Source organism: Schistosoma mansoni, chromosome W, assembly GCF_000237925.1.
Source record: "Schistosoma mansoni strain Puerto Rico chromosome W, complete genome".
Taxonomy (NCBI): domain Eukaryota; kingdom Metazoa; phylum Platyhelminthes; class Trematoda; order Strigeidida; family Schistosomatidae; genus Schistosoma; species Schistosoma mansoni.
Window position 1 is genome coordinate 28,034,924 of NC_031502.1, and position 20,340 is coordinate 28,055,263.

General features: G+C 33.2%; 2 protein-coding genes across 2 annotated transcripts in view; one reads left to right on the forward strand and one right to left on the reverse strand.

Annotated features, from left to right (window-relative positions):
- The window catches only part of Smp_174090 (hypothetical protein), a gene marked incomplete at both ends in the record, with an annotated part of 21,730 nt that extends 6,803 nt beyond the window's left edge, over positions 1–14,927 (reverse strand). The window contains 11 exon segments of the mRNA XM_018789222.1: positions 1,618–1,806; positions 2,814–3,075; positions 3,952–4,165; positions 5,154–5,390; positions 6,043–6,255; positions 6,261–6,284; positions 8,094–8,337; positions 10,148–10,416; positions 11,771–12,044; positions 14,513–14,592; positions 14,748–14,927. Of these exon segments, the coding sequence (XP_018654687.1) occupies positions 1,618–1,806; positions 2,814–3,075; positions 3,952–4,165; positions 5,154–5,390; positions 6,043–6,255; positions 6,261–6,284; positions 8,094–8,337; positions 10,148–10,416; positions 11,771–12,044; positions 14,513–14,592; positions 14,748–14,927 (2,186 nt within the window).
- Positions 14,928–18,533: 3,606 nt separating this feature from the next.
- Smp_174080 (hypothetical protein) lies at positions 18,534–18,854 on the forward strand (the record flags this gene model as incomplete). Its single annotated transcript, XM_018789223.1, has 1 exon — positions 18,534–18,854. One exon carries the CDS (start codon positions 18,534–18,536, stop codon positions 18,852–18,854), a length of 321 nt encoding a protein of 106 aa, XP_018654688.1.
- Between the last annotated feature and the right edge of the window lie 1,486 nt (positions 18,855–20,340).

Sequence of the window (20,340 nt, forward strand, 5' to 3'; positions counted from 1 at the left end):
AAATACTAAATCTCCACAAAACCCCTTCTGATAATTAATATAATCATATGCTCACTAGTGACTTCGAGAAGTATATCTAGGAGCTCTAGTGAGAAGCAGTGACCAGTGGAGTTCAAAACCACGTCTGTTGTGAGATAGGAACTCACTGAAGACAATTGGTGAATGGTTGCTCAACATCGTGGATCAGTTGAAGTTAGACATTAACACCGTTGGATGCCAGCTCAGTGGTCTATCGGTTAAGGGCTTCGGCTCGAGACTGGTAGGTCCTGGGTTCGAATCTCGCGAGAGCGGGTTCGTGGATGCGCACTGCTGAGGAGTCCCATAATAGGACGAAACGGCCGTCCAGTGTTTCCAGGTTTTCCATGGTGGTCTAGCTTCAATTGACTCACGCTTTCAACTATGATAAATACATTAAATTTATTTTAATTCAGGAGAAATAATATAGAATGGTCAGATCGAATACAGTGAACAAGGATTATGTGTCAATATCGAAATCTAGGTACATTCACATCTGGAATCCCTGATTATTTAAAATAATGTTTACTGGTAACTTCTCATCCAAAGTTAGGAACCCATCAAGAGACAAATGAATTTTTTCAAAACGTCTTATAAGTGATGACTGTTATGAAGTCAAAATCAATACATCATGCCTATATATTTTCTGGTGTTATTCAGTGGCTGCGCTATTTTCAATAAATAAAGTTAGAAAGTAGGGGGTAAAGTGACATCTCTTCATTGGTTAAAAACTTGTTTCTCCTGACTTCTGTTAACTAAGTTTCATTTGCTTTTAATTACCAGTAAATTTCTTGGTTCAAACAACTTTTAATTATTATTTCATATTACAATCCCACACAGTTCTATGTATTACTTAAACTACTTATCTAACTGTTATAAATGGAAGCAGACAGTATGTTGTGTATTTGAAAAACTGTAATCGCTAAGATATTGAGGGGAGATGGGTAAGGCAAACTAAGATATTTTTCGTTCATTACTAACTTCATTAATTTGCTTCTTGTCCGTTCATAGGTATAAAGGCTTTAGTTGTTGATTACATATTGTGATAATGTGTTATAAACCTTTTCCTTGTAATCGTTAAACGATTATTGCTGTACTTAAAATTTTTAGTTCGATAAACTATGAAAATAACCACCAAGGTAGCTTGAATTCATAACGTTTTTGTGAACATTGTAAGATTTGTTCAGATATTATAAGTAGAAAATTCTTTATTTTAATGCCAAGAGAAAGTAATCTAAATGAACAAAATTAGGTAGTATTATCAACACATGAAAAAATGTATAATTAGAACCCAGAGCAAGGCGTTATATTTGTAAAACACCGGTATTCAACTCTCAAATGAAAGTGCCTACCAATCAGAATGTAGCCACCTAATGAACAAATTACATACTAAGTTTACTTAAATAGGTTATTGTAAGTTTATAAAATTACGGAATAGCTATGAAAGAAAGTATGGCTTCTTATCTGACTACGACTGACATATTTAACTGATACTACATACCTATTTAAAACGTTTCATTTTACATCAATTTATAATTTTTTTATATCCTAAAATGACAAAGTTCATTGGTGTTAAATATATGAATAAAATAATCAGATTACTTTGATACAGAACGTTCAAGTGCCTGAATTAATCTTTCTTGTTGTTGAAGTAATGAGGATTTACGAACTTCCATACGATGAATTTCGTGACGCATAACATTCATTTCACCTTGACCTATATCACAATCAACGGATTTTTTAGTTTCTTCGCATAATTGTACTTTCTTTTCCCACAGCATAATTGTCCGTCTAAATTTATAATAAATTTGAAAAAAAAAATTAGATCGAAGTGATATATTGTAAACAAAAAATTGGCAATCTAAATATGAACAAGCACTATAAGCAGAGACGATGGTGGCTAGCATCAGAATCCAGGACTCGTCAACTTGATGTACCTGCATCCCAAAGTTGAAGTTCACCCTGAGACCTGAACTCAGTTCGTTCGCTTAAACACCATCGCACTATACACTTAGCTGCTGAGTTCAGAAGGCCGCTAGCTTGTGCACTGGGATGAAGTTTAATTCATTTTTGTATTGGTCGTTAGGATGAAACGCGCGTGGTGAATTTCACTGATAGCCACCATCATCTGTGCTTATAATCCATGTGACTTAAGGCAATTTTGAGACAGTCAGTATAATATACAATAAGAGACTGATCAATTTCAGTCCTAAACATCAATACAAAATGAATTAAGTCTGAAAAGCTTCACTAAGGGACTCTTTACCTAAGTATTTGTAACGCTTGGTCTCAAATTTAGAGGACCGTAGATTGATAATGTTGCCTTTGTACAAACTGTAGTATAAAATAGAACCTAAAAATAGGTCTTGTCTCATTCTATTAATTGGTATAGTGTCTCCTTCTGGAAGAAATTTTCCTTCAAACTGTATTAATTAAAATTACAAAAGTGACTCAACTCTCTTTAATTTCAAACAGCATAGATGCCTAAAGCAGGCTGGGCTTTGTTTTTATTTCTTACCTATTTATAACGATCTCAAAATTAGTGAAAGGTGTGTACTTTGGTTTCATTTAAATCTCATAAATAAATATGCTTTCATTCTCTGTATTCTCAAAATTCCGCGATGTGATTTTACCAATTTGCTATATAAGTTCGCTTGACCACAGTGAAGATAACCTCTCAATCGAACTATCAATATCTAACATAACATTGCAATGCTAACCAATATAGGCATGTGACTGTGTGTGTGCAAACTCACACTAAATTAATTACATCAGAGCCAGTCTTTCAATTAACTTACTCAACTTCGACTAATTCACTTAATAAGTCTTCTTTATCTTTTAAAGCTTTATCCACTTTTTCTTGCAAATCAGCTGCTTCTGTTTCTTTTTCTTTCAATGAACGTATGAAATCTATCTCAGTTAGTTTATTTTCATTATCCAAATATTCTTCGGTTGTCTTCTCTTTTGCTATCATTGTGTTTATTCTAGTGATATCGTTCTGTAAATGTTTTAGTTCTTTTTTCAAATCATTTTTCTCACGTTCCTGAATAGCTATTTCATCTATAAATAAGCAGAGGGTAATGACGAAGTTACATAAATTTAAGCTAGTTTGACCTAATCAAATTGATTTAAAGAAACATTAGGTGTTCTTTAAAAACCTGTAAAATGTGAGGTATTGTTATGTGATTAAAGAAAGTGATCGACTGGAGATTAGGTGAAGAGTTTGTAACCGGATTTATTTGACTATTTGGTTGACCGTAGCTAGAGCTTACTTTTCAAAAAATTGAAGATTTTTAAAATCTCTATTGAACAATGGTTTCGAATGGATTCAACAGCCTAACATAAATTCATTTAAATAATATTATCTGGTTATAGTGACTATCAGTATAATACAGCTTTTTAAAAACGATATTAAGCTTGAATTTTCTATGGTTTAGCTCAAGACATTCCTTTTTTTATTATCATTAGCTTTATTCAGTATTATATTTTTGGTGCAATATAGAATTCTCAGCACAATGTATTTCAACAAGTTTCCGTTTCTTACTTCTTGATCGATCCTGACGACAAACATTGAGTTATTGCCAGTAAGAAGTTGGCAATCCAGTCAATCGACATCTAAATAATGTACATTCTTTTCGCTGCATACTGCCGGCAACCACGATATCTCTGATTGGGCTATTGTAACTTTTACAACGAAAATTTGTACACTTTTCAGAAACGCACCTGAATAGGTTGTGAGATTAATAGCTATAATGATGTATTAAAACAAACAAAATTAGATAACTTGTTGAAGTATTTAGATAACAGGAACAAGTAGCCCAGATGTTCATGCAAACCGCCTTTAATCTTAAGGCTGCTTAGACAAACTACGTCAAATTTCAATTAATTTACTTAAGGTATGAAAAAATTGAAGTGAAGATTAAGACGTAGACTTACTATCAATGCGTAATTTCTTCTGTGTTAAAATTGATAATTGTTTATTTATTCTAGTCACAGACTCAGCTAACTTATCACGTTCGTTTATATTTACAACTAATTCATTCTGTTCTCTTAACCATTGTTGTTCAAGTTCACCGATCTCATCCTGTTTTAGCCCAATGGCTTTATTTAAATTGTTTACTTGTGCATCCAACGGCCCAATTTCTTGACCCTAATATTAAAATAAATCAAACCAAAGAGAGAAATTTAAGTTAGTTCCTTCTCAAAATTCCAATTTGATTTTAGATTGTAGTAAAGTTTCTTTAGAACTTAAGTAACTTTGAAACCTTGTACTGACTATTTGAATGTAAAAGTAAGGTGTAGTTAGAAATTTTTGATCTGACTTTACATATCATTATTCATAAATGATACTGTACCTTACTTTACCATTTTGTAATAATATATTTTAGTTCAATAGATGGTGAACTGATGCAATATAGCTACAATAATTATAGTTGTACTACATACGAATCTTAAGCAGAATATGCTGGATCAAAACCAGCTAATAGTTATTAAACCTAAACTTATTCTCCTCTTAAACTTTTTTGACTGCTCATCATTGAAAAGTATCTCCGTACAATATGACTTTGAGTAGACGATAGATGAAGATGGAATTAGTTACCGAGTGAGGTTTGTTCTACTCATGAACAGGTTTTCGCTTTGATCTAGTAGCTGCAAAGCTTCTATTATTCAACTTCATCTCAAACTAGGTTCTAAATATTTAGTGGCTTATATTGTGCCATACGATCACTTATTATTTCGAACTATGAAACGTTACTAGTTATTAATCATTCACTAACATCCTTGTTGTTTATCACAGTGCTTTCCATGTAAAAACTTAATTAAACATCTTTGCTAACCCCCTCAAAAACTGTAATATAAATAATGAACACTTTACGGAGGAAAAACTTTCTAAAAATAATATTCATCAGTATGGTAAGGATTCGAGGATATATATGATTCTATTAACAATAACTAAGTAATTAATTTACCTATAATAAAACAAAACTTACCAAATATGTAAATAATTAAAAACCCTATATTAGATCATTTGCATTAGACTACAGAGTTAAGATAAAAGTGTATGTCATTCAAAACTACAAAAAAAAGTTATTTCAGTTGGTAAAAAATATAATTTAATTTCACAGTCAATTACTTACACCGCAGTCATGAATTAAACGTTCCAGTTTCTTATTTAATATATCAATGTTCCCTTGCTTACGTTCGACTGAAATATTAGCATGATGTATTTCACCTTCCAGCTTAGTGATCAATAGATTTGTGTTATCGATTTCTCGTTCTAATTCACTGACTTTTTCTTGTTGTTGCTTATTCTTGGCCTTTTTATGTGCTACGCCTAACTCGTCTTTAGCAATCTCATTTTCCATTTGTACAATCTTTTATTAGAAAAAGAAATAAATGTGTAAAAGGAAATATAAACATGATTTAACAATAGTAAGACAGAAACTATATATATATATATATATATATATATATATATATCACAATATGTTCACTCTGGTTGTACTGTTGCTTCACTGTCCTATCTCTACACTGTCCTTCTATCATTCACAAATCTTCTACGTTTCATAAAACTATTATACATGTGACGTAAATTGTACTGTGCTAAGATGAAAATTTCACAAAATACCTTAGTTCTTCATAGAAGACTATTAAGTTCGAGACACTGTTGCTTCCATGATCCATAAATATTAACTAATTTTCATAATCATTTATACATTACTCATACGTAACGTAGGATATTTGGAAGATTTAGACAAAACTCAATGTGATGAGGTCAATTTGGTCTAAATAAAGTACAATAAGTGATTTAGATTAGTTTTGTTCGCCAACACTATACAAAAACAACTTAGGAGGCATAGAGGTGTGTGTTAAAGAGGGTTCAGTATTCGATAAAAAGAAGTCAAAAAATTTATTACGAGCATAAAAAATACATTTTATTTCATACACAAATGTAACATAATAAGAATAAGCCAATATTGGTGTTACTTGAGCACCGTATAATTTTTTTTCGTTTCCGCAAAGACAGGTTAGAGAGAAACTTATTTTATGATTTTTAGGCAATAAAAAATGACTTACTTGTGTTAGTAATTCTCTACTTTGATCTTGTATGTTTATGTTGATTTTGTTAACATAATTAGCAGCTTTTTGTGCAGTCAACCTATCCCTTAATTCTTCGGAGATTTTTTTCTCTAAATCTTGTTTCTCTAACACCTTTTTCTCAAGTTGTTTGCGGATATTATTTACATTTGCTTGAGCAGTATTGTTCTCCTGTAATGAAACAAAAAATGTTATAAAGCATTTGGAAGTAATTATTTATGTAGAGTAATATTTTCGCTGGTACAGAATTGGCTTCCTGGTACTTAAAAACATCTGGAAACAAGTCTGAGTTTCGAATATTCACAGTTTTAGCGAAACGTTTAACAACGCCGGTCGTTAAATATTAAATTCTGAAGCTTTTGTAGTACACAGGTTTTTATCGACCTAACTTTATCCAAAACAATAATTTTTATCACCTCGTTATAAAAAACGTTCGATGAACCACAATACTGGTTTATTAAGTAAAAATGAAAGCACTTCCCTTTTTTATTGGCAAAGATCGCTTGGATACACTGTAATAAAGATACAAGTATGTATGATAACTTTCATCTCCCCTAAGACACTACATATATCAACAATTTAGCAGGGTATCTACTTAGATTCTGTCATCTATGAAACTTATTAAGCGATCGAGATCAGAGTAATTGTGTATTTTTTAAAAATTATGACCATACGTTTCCACTGAAACACACAATTCATATTATGCAATAGCTTTAAAATAGCAAGTTTCTATTATTAAGGCAAAAACATCCGAGCAAGAGCGAAAACGGGCTTAACATTGATTCAGTGTAACATTTAGCTGTCAGTAGAGATAGTTCAACATTTTCTGAGGTGAAAATTTCATAGGCTCATAAGCTGAGGCACCTAAAAAATCAACCAAGCAAATATATTTTGAAAAGGGAAAGCTTAAACTCGAAAATGTATAAGCACGAACCAAAAGGGTTGTGAATGGAGAATTTTCTGTATAGTGATTCAAGGAGTTTTATATATTCTTATACCTCATACTCTACCGAACGAATCTTAATTTTAATTTTTTAATGCAACCAGAACTATTCACGTTTAGATTGGGAAAAAATACAGTGCCACACTAACATGATACGAAGTTCAAAACCTCTAAAAATATGGTCAACTTTTACTTTGAATCTGACTGGTTTCCCTTGCTTAAGTAGCGAGTGAGATGTTCCATGTGAATGTTATGAAGAGCAGTAAAACCTTTTTAAAAAAGTAACGCAGTAATATTCAGGTAACCAATACACATCATCAGTTGCTTTTATATTGAAAGTATTTGTTCGACATAACATATATGTCAAAGAATACGCCATAATAGTTGCCACTTCTAGACAATTAACTCCTAACACTTCCAAAAAGAGATAATGTTAAAAAAAACCAAACAATCTGAAAAATATTATTGGATACAAACAAAATTAACATAAATAATTTACTAAGATACAAGAGGTTTCAGTTTACCGACTGGAGTTCCAATCGCAAGAACTTTGATAAACATTAAATTGAAAAAAGTAGCTGCTTACTTTGTACTCACTTCGTAAATAATTGTTAACAGATAAGTTTTATTATATCTCTTTCTTTATATCAAGACGTTTCAATATTTTTATATAACCACAATAACAAGAACTATATAAAGCAATAATTTATCCTAGTGAAACGAAAACCTACGAAAACAAGGTCCAATCAACATTCAAAATAAACCAATGTTTTTTAAAGAATTATTCCTTTCTAAACGTAATTTCTTCCCGTGAAATTCCATTGAACGATACTTTTTAATTTGCTCGCGTGGATCTTTTTTATTTACCTAATGATTCTTATCATTATTTTAATTTACTATGATCTTGCTTAAAGTAAACGTGTTTTTATTTGCACTGGTTTCGTATTTTTATCACAGAAAAAATAGTTTTCTATTATAAAGAGTAAATTCTTTTTTTGTTAGATAGATGCTTTTAAAATATTTCTGAGTAGCTTACTGTTTTAGCATTGAGAAGGTTACGTTCAGTTTCCTGTAAGATTCTTGAATATGTTGTGTAAGCTTGTTTATCAGCCTCAAGTTTTGTTTCTGAATGTAACAACTGTTTACGCAAAGTATTCAAGTCCGATTCATTTTTATTTTGTAATCCTGTCAACTGTTCGTGTGTTTCTTGTTCTTTGTTAATTGAACGCTTATATGCATTTTGTTCATTTTCTAAAACAAGTAATTCTTCTTTCAGCTTACTGAAAATATTAATAGTAGTATTCAGTTAAAACCAAACGAAAAAATATTGTCAATATTTTTGTCTCACAGTAATAAACTATTCAAATAAAAAATATATAAAAGTGAACCGATCCCTAATTTAGTCCTTAGGTAGTAAATGAAGCCGATAAATCTTGCACATATTTCTGCAAGTTGTAGTTAAATAGAAATGTGTTATAGTTCTCAATTTTCGGTTGCTAGAACATCAGTATAACCGAAAAGTATTTCTTTTTAAAATCTGCTTATTATACCGGCTGCAGATAATTAACAAAGATGATGAGTTTTGTGTTTATCTTCCAGTTGACATATACGGAGAATATGACTTTTATAAAGTGAAGAGAATCAGTGAATAGATTAATACTTTCGTAAATACATTAGGTAAAATTCATATTTGTAAACGTCTGAGAGTCTGAAATGAAAAATATTCACCAATTATTTTGACAGTTAGACTATATAAAGATGGTTTGAAATTCTTAAATTATTTGTGTGATTTCTAGGACAAATATGAACCCAATATTTTATAAATCAAACCAAATGAAATACGGATCAAGTGTACTGTTAACGCAGTATGCACTAGTATCTACTGATTTTATATTCTGAAGTGTAAATTATCAACTGCTATCAGATAATCAACCGTTATATGATATGTCGTAAAAAGTATTTCGCCCAATAAAAGTATTTAGCTTTATTTGAGACCATTCATCACTGAATCTTAAAATATTGAACACAAAATTGCTTAACAATTGATAGTTAATTATCTCATTTAATTTTCTCATCTAGGGGTATCGTCATTGTTACTGGTACCTTGGCAGTAAATTATTGGTTGCCCAAAAATCAGAAAGCACCTGAAGCTCATATTAGTTTGCTTTTCACGTGTTTCACATCATAAACGACGAGTATTTTATACTAACATCTGTTTAGACTATAATAATCTTAACTGTCATTTTCAGTAAACACGTTGATGTCGTTCCCAATAAACCTTGAAAACTAGAAAAACACATGTATACATAAAACTGACTTAGATTAATAATATAACACATCACTTTCTCAAACAATATGACTTTCTTCATTGTCTATTTGGATAGTGGCTAGCTATTACGTAACTACACTATCATCCATTAAATAAGCAAATAACGTTTTTTAATACTTGGTACCCATGCCAATGGCTGTTCACTAGATGTATTAAATAATACTCAGTTGAATAACAAAGTCAGTTGACTAATAACGGAAGTTATCGACAAGATTATCGAGTCAAGTCCTGCTTTGAAAAAAATATGACCACATTTAACAAATATGTGATGTACACATAGTCACTAAATTAAAACGGTTAGTAATCCTATTTATGAAATAAGGGTTACTCTGGTTTATTACAGATATAATAGTATAAACAGAACATATACCTTTTCAATGGAAGCAGTGAAAAATAATGTCTCTTCAATCTAACCGTAATCATTACTGTCATGTAATGCAGCAAGAGAGGATTTATTAGAAATAGCATATGAATACGTCACTCAAGTTTATGCTCAAACTTATACAACCAATGAACTGCTGTTTCATGATTTCAGGAGTAATTTCAATATTCTTAATCCCCACAAAACTAAAATGCCTCAAACACTAAGATGAATCCAATTTACTCGAAAACTGTAGACCGTAAAACAGTTGAACATTTCACAAGTTACACACACTCCTAAGTCTGTCCTTGATTTTTCATTTGGCGTAAACTGAAATATTACTCACCAATAATCTATTATTTTATGGTTCAGAGATCTTACTAATCGAAATTAGACCTACTTATAAGCTGCTAATAAATCTGCATACGCTTCATTTCTACGCTGTAAGCCAAGCAAACTAGTTTTCCACTGAGTAAGTAAATGGGCTTTGTCAATATTGATAGTAACCATTTGTGTCTCAGCCGCGTATAAAAGATTTTGACTTGTATTCATTTCAATTTCTTGAGCTGCTATTTGGGTTTCATATAACGCAATATCATCTTTTAGTTGGTCAACTTTAGTTTGCATACGATCAACCAAAATGTCCTGTCGGAGTTTCTCATCTTCAAACTGTAAAATAGGGAAAATGTCGAACCTCTCTTGATATTTCAGTAAAATGAGTAACGAATGGTATAATGTTTGCCTTTTATAGTAAATTTATCACGAGATTAGTACTTCTTCCTCAAACGAATAATATTAGCCCACTATTCTGAAGGTTTGACTAACATAACTAAGTTATTGAGTCATATGATCAAATAAATATTCGCAATCATGACAAGCCTAATAAGATACGTCAGTCTTGAGGAAGTACTTTGGTTCAGTTAGACATACTCCTATATGACACGTTGTCATGATTTCTCTTATCGCGACCCAGCTACTCCTATTGCTCAGTGTTCTTTGGAGGCTTTACTTCACTCGACAAGTCCCCAAATCAAAACACGGTTAAACATGAACGTAATTATATCCCAAGTAATCAAGATTGGATGGAAGTAGGAATCATAATAAGAGAAGCATTGGAATATTTATGATTTTAAACAAGAAGCTTCTAGAGTCTTTCCCTAAGTATCCGCTAGCGCTGATTGACTAAGAAGTTGTCAATCAGTGTGCCTCAATACAACACTGCACGGAACATGCTTTATCCAGATTTGTCACTCTGACGCACGTTTTCGGACTGGTAAAAAACAATAAAAGCCTTCCCAGTAGATGAAATTGACCTCTGAATGTTAATTTACAGTTTTGAAGAAAATATATTGACTGATTATCAACCATACACACAATTTACTTACTTTTATTTGTTAATTTTCACTATATTCCAAAACCCTTATTCAGGTCATGAACGAGACCAAACCTATGTCTGAATGATCATGCACATCTCAACAACCATTGAAGAATCACTCCGTTATTATGTCCCTAATAAGATACGATTAGTTCGTACAACAAGGTATTATTAGGGTTGGGTTAAGGAGAAGATCATTTACTAATTTAGCGTCGTACTTGTTCAATATATCATTCGTTCGTATTAATTCAGAGCAAAGCGTTTTTGTCATCACCATTAATCTAGTTGCACACGATATTTGCTCTTTAGTACTGAGGACCAGAAAAACATGACATTGCTAACTATTAAATGGTTTATCAATGTAAATTAGAAAAAACAGTCTACAATTATGTAACACAATTGGGACGTTCCGGTAGGCGCTAGTTTGAAAAACAAACATACGTCCAAAGAACATGAAAACACTGCTTCACAAAACTATCAAAGACTATACAGATGTGATCACTTTAAGAAAGAGATGAAATAATCAGTCAAAACTGTGGATTAAAAGCACTTTTGGATAAAAATAACGTTTATAATTTGTGTTTACATATCTACTACTTTTCAAAAAGTTACAAAGTTTGTGATAATTCATTGGTTATATCAGCTCACCTTGCTTAAATCAGAGTTGACTTTTTCAACTGCCCTTTGTAGTACTAGCAAATCCCCACTAACATCTTCCTTAGCTTTATTTAAGTAGTATAATCGCAAGCACAATGCATCAACTTCATCACGCATAGAATGCATTTTTTTAGTCTCTTCCAACATTGTTTTAACGGATATTTGGTGCTTTTCTCGGAGAGTTGTGAGCTTATTCTGAGCATTGTCATACTTTCCATGATATTCCGCATATTCGTTATGTTTGTTATCTAACTGTAACTGAAACCTTAAAATTGGGGTATACATACGCGCAATCAGTTTGATTAAATTATTCAAAAAGCCTTATTTCAAATAATCGCTTATATAACAAATGACATTCGACATTCAAATGTAAGAAATTATTATTATCACACAAAAAGTATGAAGAAATAGGAAAATTTGAATGTTAGAAATAGTTAGAATGGTTAGAAATTACTCCAAAAATAATAAGTTGGACAATAAACACTATCAAAACACCCCACACCCTACTTTGTTCAAATTCTCTGGCTACGTTAACGCTATTTATGTTGTTGTGCATCTATTAATAAATCTACACTACGATATTATCTGCTGACTACTTTACTAAGGAATAAAATCAACATATCTCACATAAATGAATCCAAACTTTAAAATTACTCTTTGAGAGAAACCATCTTATAATCAATAAAATACCTCATGTTTTGATAACAAATAACAAAAATATGAAATGCATTCATGAAAAAACAAACACAGCTTGTTGTTTAAGGAGATTCTATAGTCACGCTTCTATAATCTTAATCAAATATTCACTATGTGAGTTGTTCAACTACCATCATATCCGGCACTAAGAAAGCCAAGGAAAGCTGTTCAGAAATTCTATCTAACTACAGTTCTTAATCCACTTTAAGTTTAAATGAACCCATTCATAAAATGAAGACTAGATACCTGAAACATTTCAAAAGGGTTGATTGTTTAAATATGCATAATATTTGCGACATAGTGTGCGCCTCAGTAGCTTAAATCATTAGAGTTTTTACCAACACAAAATTACCAATCACTCGTTTGAAAAGAATTTACAAATAATTTCCAATTTTGTCTAGTAAATCACCAAAAGCACCATATTCCTCTTCTCTGTTTGTCCTATCGAATGCACAGATCCATCTTTATGCACAGTCACCACAGTCAACACCATTAGTTGAATATATATATATATGCTTATTTACACACGGTGCTTTCAGTAAGGATAAAGAATGTTAAAAATAGGATATATATTCAGTTATGAATAAAAATTGTAGTTATTGGGTAATTATGTAAACATAACGCTTTCCTAAAGAAGGGCTAAAAATATTGCGTTTATGCAGCTAACTAGTTCCCTAAATGCCATATTCATTGATTTGCACTTCTAAGTGAAAAACGACATCAAAGCATTTTTCTGCTCTTCTCCAAAATGTGATCGTACAAAGTTAGTTTGCTTATCTATCTTAAGGAAATCGGAAAACATTTGTTACGACGTTTACATTCTACAGAAAACAGTCGATAGATATTATGGAAAAGCACTAGCTTGAAACACAAGATGTAATATCCTTCAAAGTGATGAATCTCAAGAGTTACAATATGCCGTTCCAGTAGTCAGCTACTAATTCTCTCCTAAAATAAGTTTACATCTGATTTATCAATTAGTTTGTTTGTTCTGTCGAATCAAAAACAATTAGCAATCTAACCTTATAGCTTAAAAATTCAGATGAAAGAGAGTTAGCATTTCTCCCCAATAAAGCTCGTTAACTAATGAAAAAATGTACCTTACCTGCGAAAATCGTGACACAAATTATCTGATATGTCATAGTAATAAGTACTAAGTCTGTACTATTTTAGCAAAAGGAGGTTTCGATTATGTTACATAGTTTGTAACCCTACTAAAAATCACTTTCAATGTATTGAAATGATTTATGGCAGATCACTTTTACTATGTTTTACAAGTACACAACAAGATTACGCAGATTCTAGGTTTTTCGATCTGTGTACTTAACGATGCCTTGAAAACGGTATATGAGTATGCAGCCAGTTGTCACTATGCCATGTTCATTGAAATTTAAGTGAGGAATACCTTAGCTACGACACATATCACTCAGATAGTGTGGTCACTGTTTAATATTATAACAGGAACGAACGAAAGGGTACTTTCACAAAATGTAAAACTTAGGAATGTCGAAGTTTTGATTTACGAGATATATATCACAGGAAGGTCTCCTTGAATCGATTTTTTTATTCTTCAAGGTGAACCTCAACATGCAACTACGGTACGAGACCATTCACAAAAGAGTTATCTTATGATTTCATTTAGCCCACTTTTCCATAAAATGTATTGATGAATCTGATTATTATAAACTATTTTATAATACTACAACAAACCCTTATCTTTTTTTAAAAAAAAGCAGTGTTTTAAATTTTAAGTTATCTATAACTTATGATAGAGAACTAAGAGGAACGGATGAGATTCATTGAAGCCTTTAAATGAGGCATTTTTCTCCAAATTAGTATAACTCCTTCTTGAATTTCATTTCTGGACATTGAGAGATATATTTCACCTCTTATGTCATTATTAACCAGTTATCTAGCTAAGTCTTCAAAAGAAACCAAAGTATACACAGTTTTTAAGGGTATGAAAATCTTTTAAAATTATTCTCGGTTTTGTAAACACAAGACTACAAGAAAACTATGGAAATCAATTCATTTTACTTTGCGAGTTCTTGTTGAAGGTTATACAAATCGCAACCAACTTCAATGCGAGCTGACTTTTCTCTTTTCATCTCTTCATCCTACGTATTAATATGAAGAATATACAAAACATACTTTTTCTCTCAGGTGAATCTCCGTACTATCGATATGTTTGGTGAGCATACTTCTCAGAGACTCTTGAAAACGCCTCATCAACGGCTTTATTCAGTCTGAGAAATTAATCAACAGAACCTACATGATTTGGATCCAGGACAACCAAATCATTTTGTTCATTTCCAACATCCACTTCATTTCTGCGTGAGTTAATATCTACAATACCATGTTGTTCATCCATTTCGAAAGTATCGTCAGGTGGAGGTTGTAATTCCTCGTTATTTTGATCGCTTTGAAGATTTGGATCCTCAGGAAAATTCATTTTTTATCGAGCGCTAAACAAAATACACTGTTCACCTTTTGAAAAACGCAAAAAACATATCCATAACAACTACAAAAAAATGACCTTCAAAAATCGTCACAATCTTGTTTAAGCCGACTGATTTCTTTGCTCTCTCTTTATGTTATTATTTCGGTACAGTTCCAGATACTTGGTAATATCCAATGAGCAGTAGTCTAGCAACTTGACTGTACTAATTCTAGTCAGTGTGGTGGTTACTTGTGGATTTGTTCATTTTGTAATTCAAGCGCGTTTGTCTCATAGTAGTATGGTTTCTGGATACCAAAAGCTCTCACATTACCTGACAGGGGGTTGGTTAAATGGTTCAAATGGTTCTGAACGGGATAGAGAGGAAGCTTCTGCTTGACAGGCTTCTGTAGCAAAGGACAACCGATGCGTCCAGGTAGGAACGTAGACATATTTAACGATAAAGGAGAAAAAGTATTAAGACAGCCAGATACTGCCCTTGTGGGATGTTCATATGAACCAATGATTTCTTTGTATTGATGACTGTTTTGATTTTGGATTCCAAATACAGTACATTCGTTCGTGTTCATCTAATACTTTTTGATTGAATTGCGTTTTTTCTTGGATTACTAGTTTATACTACATTTCAAGTACTTTAAACATCACACCTTGGTCTTTTAGCATGTCTCAGGATTCCTCCCAAAAGACTCCTGAAAGTCTTTAGGAATGCCACAGCTGGCAGAGACTTTTGAAATTTGAGTCGTATACTAGGAGTAAGCGGCAGTCCTGTGCTTCCAGGTTTTCATTTGTGATTAGCTTAGGTCGACTGGTAAATTTAATTCTTAAACTACCCATCCAAAGTAAATATTATCTCTACAATCCGTTTTTCTACGTTCTGTTTCCCATTTTAGAGTGTTGCCCCTAAGTTTTTGTGTTGGGACTGAGCTTATTGAATAATATAATGATGATAATTATAATAATGTACAACAAATTCTATAACTCATGCAATTCATACTCTTTTTGCCTAGTTATGTGGTACGAAAATCACGTATTACGCACGCAAAAACTTAGACAAAATCTATTACCTTGGTTACAAATCCCTACGTCCCAGCAACACCAAGCGCTGAAAATAATTGATAGCCGAGTCCCTTAACAAAAAGTCACTGAAGACGGTTTTGCAAATTCAAAGAACACAAAATTAGCGAACGTGCTATTTGCTCCTACTTCTTTCGACTGTCTAGCATTTCACACTACTGCAGTGACTATAAGTCTCCTGAAGCGTTTCTAGGTTCACAGCTGGTTCCAAACTGAGTGAAATAGAAGTGTTGGGTATGCAATCAGTAATCCGATTCCATATGAAACAACCTTACTAAAGAAACTCATAAAAAATTATTTGGACCATTTAAACTCTGCCCTGGGACTTGAGGGGTCTTTGTTCAGAAGAATTATAACGTCTCATGATGAAAGCCAGGAATTTTCGTAAATCACGAGGCAAATGCTACACCCAACAACCAGATCAACAATTAACATTGGTACATGGAATGTTCGAACAATGTGGGAGACTAGGAGGACCTACCAAATAGCAATGAAAGGAGAAGGTACAACTTAGCGTTTCTCGGAATCAGCGAACCACATTAGAGCCAGGCTGGACATCAAAGGCCAGACACGAAAGAGATGCTGCTGTACTCCTGTAACGAAGAGGAAAATGCTCCTCACACTCAAGAAATTGCTCTGATATTGTACAAAGAAGCATGAAAAGAGCTCTTAGAATAGGAATCTCATGAACCCAGAGTCATCAAATCATTCTTCAAAACAAAGGACGAAATCACAATGAGTGTTATCCAATGCTATGAATCCACCAATGAAGACGATAAATATGAGTTAAATAAAAGGTTGAAGTCTATCGTAGAGAAGTGCTAAGGGAAGGACCAGACCACCCTGATGGTAGACCTAAACAACCTGGACAACAACGCGTACGGAGATATCGTGGGACGAAATGGATTGAGAGAAAGGAACGATAATGACGAGGTACTTGAAAATTTATGTGCTCGTTTTGCTGATATCTAGGTAAGATGGGGATATACTAAATGACCCAGTGAAGTTGCTTAGATATGCTAATCAGGAGGGAGGGGTGGGAATACTGTTTGGTCAAAGTTGTACGGGAGAAGTAGGCTTGTACTTCCCATATTATTTGAAATAGCATGGGGTAGATACCATATCATAGATGTAACTATGGCTTGTATTCCATGAAAATCGTGTGCATACTGATTGTTTTAAGTGTACTGCTATTTGTAGCATGATCTTGATAGTTAGACTCGTAGCTTAGGTTATAGCCATTTGTATTAGTATTAGCTTGGGGGGAACTCGCTGTATGTATATGGGGGTTATGACCGCTTTTGTACCTCGGAAACATTTTTATTCGATGCGTTGGTACTGTGAGATTTGGAAAACTATCGTCATGAGGATTGTGATCTTGGAGATTCGAGATAGGGTGCGGGATGAGAAACCTATTACTACAATACTTATTGGTGGTTCTAAGAATCAGTGGGTGAGATGTATGTATCTATGTTACCCTGGCTATCACTAAAGCGAGCTCTTGAAAAACAACCGGTTCCTCGCTTTAAACCAATATCATATCCCTGAGGATAATTAAAGCTCATTTGCTGGAGATACGCTCAACCTCTTTAACTTAGTGGATTATTTGTTCAATATATTTTCTACCAAATCCCGATAAATCTGTAAGAAAAAGCTATGCTCTATATACAGGGGAGATAAGTGCAAATCTGTCTTCATGACTACCGATCACTCGAAGTTGCAATAGCTTCATGGCTGTGTTTTCTTACCAATATTAACGTGTATTAATCACCGATTTGTCCCGAATCGCTTCACTTATTCCTCTGGATCCTTTAAATGAATCATCCTAATATCCTCCAAAGACCACCAAATCTCATAGCTGGGGGTTTCATGGCCAGTGAAATGTCACTCAGCCCTAGCCACATCATCCGGCAGTTGAGTCACTGAGTATCGAACAGATCACCGATCCCTGTCAAAGTCAAGGACAACAAACGCGCACCAGTTAATCACTCGCCATGGACTGGTCCATGTAGCGGTGGTCTCACTAACACCTTTGTACTCATCCTTACTAATATATTTACGTAGTCATGCCCTTTGTGTTATACAGTTCTAAAAGCAGTCATAGTACTTTGATGCGTTGAAGGTGCAATCCACAGTGGATACACTGACCGTGAGGTGCGACTTCGAAGTTAGCTGGTTCGTCACACCATTCACGTCTAACTTGAGTAGACCCCTATTGATGCTGTATTTATAACTGTGAATGATTGTGTTGATCACCGTCTTATAATCTTTTGAATCTATAGACTAACAGATGCCGTTTACCCAAAGAAAAAAGATTTTTCAGTTTACAAAATGAAAATGGTTTCTTAACAGCTACTCTAAAGAAGGAACTATGTATTCGATCTAATAATCCCTCTATCCTAAAGACCAACAATGGACTTACGTGATGCCTAACAGATTTACTTTAGCCGCTTAGCAGCACGTTTGCACAGACATACACAAGATGTGATGCAGTGAGGACATTAGCACCTTCTTTCGGAGGTGATTATGGTAGGATACCATCCAAATGAGTTAAATATGGGAGTTCTGACATTCCCATCGTTATTACTAGAATATTTAGGTCATCATTCGATTCATTCATTTTCCATTGACAATGGAAAACTGCACACACTGTCCTCTAATTTAAAAAAGGATCCAGAGTTGAAGTATTCAATTATCGCTCAATTAATCCACACTCCCATCTTGTCTGGAACTATGAATAAAATTAATGAGCAAACGATTGGCAACCATCTTTATGAGAGCCGAGTGATCATAACTTCGCAACACGGATTAGTTTCCGAAAAATTACATGCAACCTGTCATCTATAATGCTTTGATTGAATAATGAACAATGAAAGTGTAGGTAAGCCAGTTATAACTCACTACTTTGCCTTTATTAGAACGTTCGACATACGAATAGCTCCCAAACATCATGATGCGGTCAAGGGTGAGGAATGTTTTCTCTCCCTCTCGAAATGCTCTCATATGGCCATGCGTATATAGCCACTGCCAGGAAAGTGATTGGTGGTGTTTGCCCTATTCTATGCGAGTGAAGGTTTAGATGCAAGACCTTTGGTATTAGGGTAGCTAATTGTTATCAATAATTTTCATAAACAGTTTATCGGTACATAAGTGTTGTGAAGAAATTATTTTGGGTTTCTTCAGGAATGCAGTTAAATACAAGTTTCAATAATGTCTGCACAATATTCGCCATATTTAGACAGGTTCGTGGACTTCAGAAGAATATGGCGTTGATCTTAAGGAAAGAGAAGTGAAATGTGCAACGAATTTAAAAGGCGTGTTTGTGAAAACAGAATAAGAATAAATGGTAATATATGTAATACCCAATGAACAGAATAAATAAACAAATAAATCAGAGAACAACTCATTAACGCAGTAAAGCTCGACGGTAAGATAAGATCTTGTGCAGTGACAGTTTAGAATGCTGCAAAGGATAATCAAGTATCGATTTTTACGGGTCAAATATACGTGTCGAAGATAAAAATAATCCGGAAAGTTAATTTATTTTAGCTCAACACAAAATATGTTTACAACTATAAACTTTAGATGTTTGGGAATAAACTTTGTGTAGAAAGAAAAGAGAAAGTAAAAGAAAAAATATGTCATGATAATGATAACAATAATAGTAATAAATATGAACATAAAGAGACTACAGATATTTAGATGAAAAGTAAGGGAACGAAATAAAATAAGTCAACAAACGAATGAAATTTCGAAGGTTCTGCTTTGCTTTACAGTCAACTAGATAGATATCGGATATTGTTTGTGTAAATCATTGGTAATCACACTGATATTTAATAGGTGACACAAACCACTTCGGAAAGAAAATCATCAAGGAGGCTTTTGAACCGGGTTATAGTTTCACTGCAACCGGGGTTTGCCAGGAGTCTATTCCACATGACTGAATAACGGATAAGGAAGGAATTATGGCATGATTTTGCATAGATACTCGGGATTGATAGAATATTTTCCTTATTGCGCGGGTTGTAGAATGATATGATAAGGTACGAAGGGATGAATGTTGAAGAGAAAGAAATACCATTTGTAAGACGGTAGATGAAGACAAGGTTTGATTTATTGCACCTGATCTAAAGAGGTTCTAACCTGTATTGTTGACATCTTTTGTGGTAATTATTGTTATCCAAACACCCCACAACACCTACAGTGAATCATCTTTGAACACCTTCAGTCTTCATCAATTCATCATGCCTGCAATTACTATAAACTAGAGTACTATTTTGAAGGATGGGCATGACGCATTTTCTTATATAATGATCTCGATACGATGTTATCG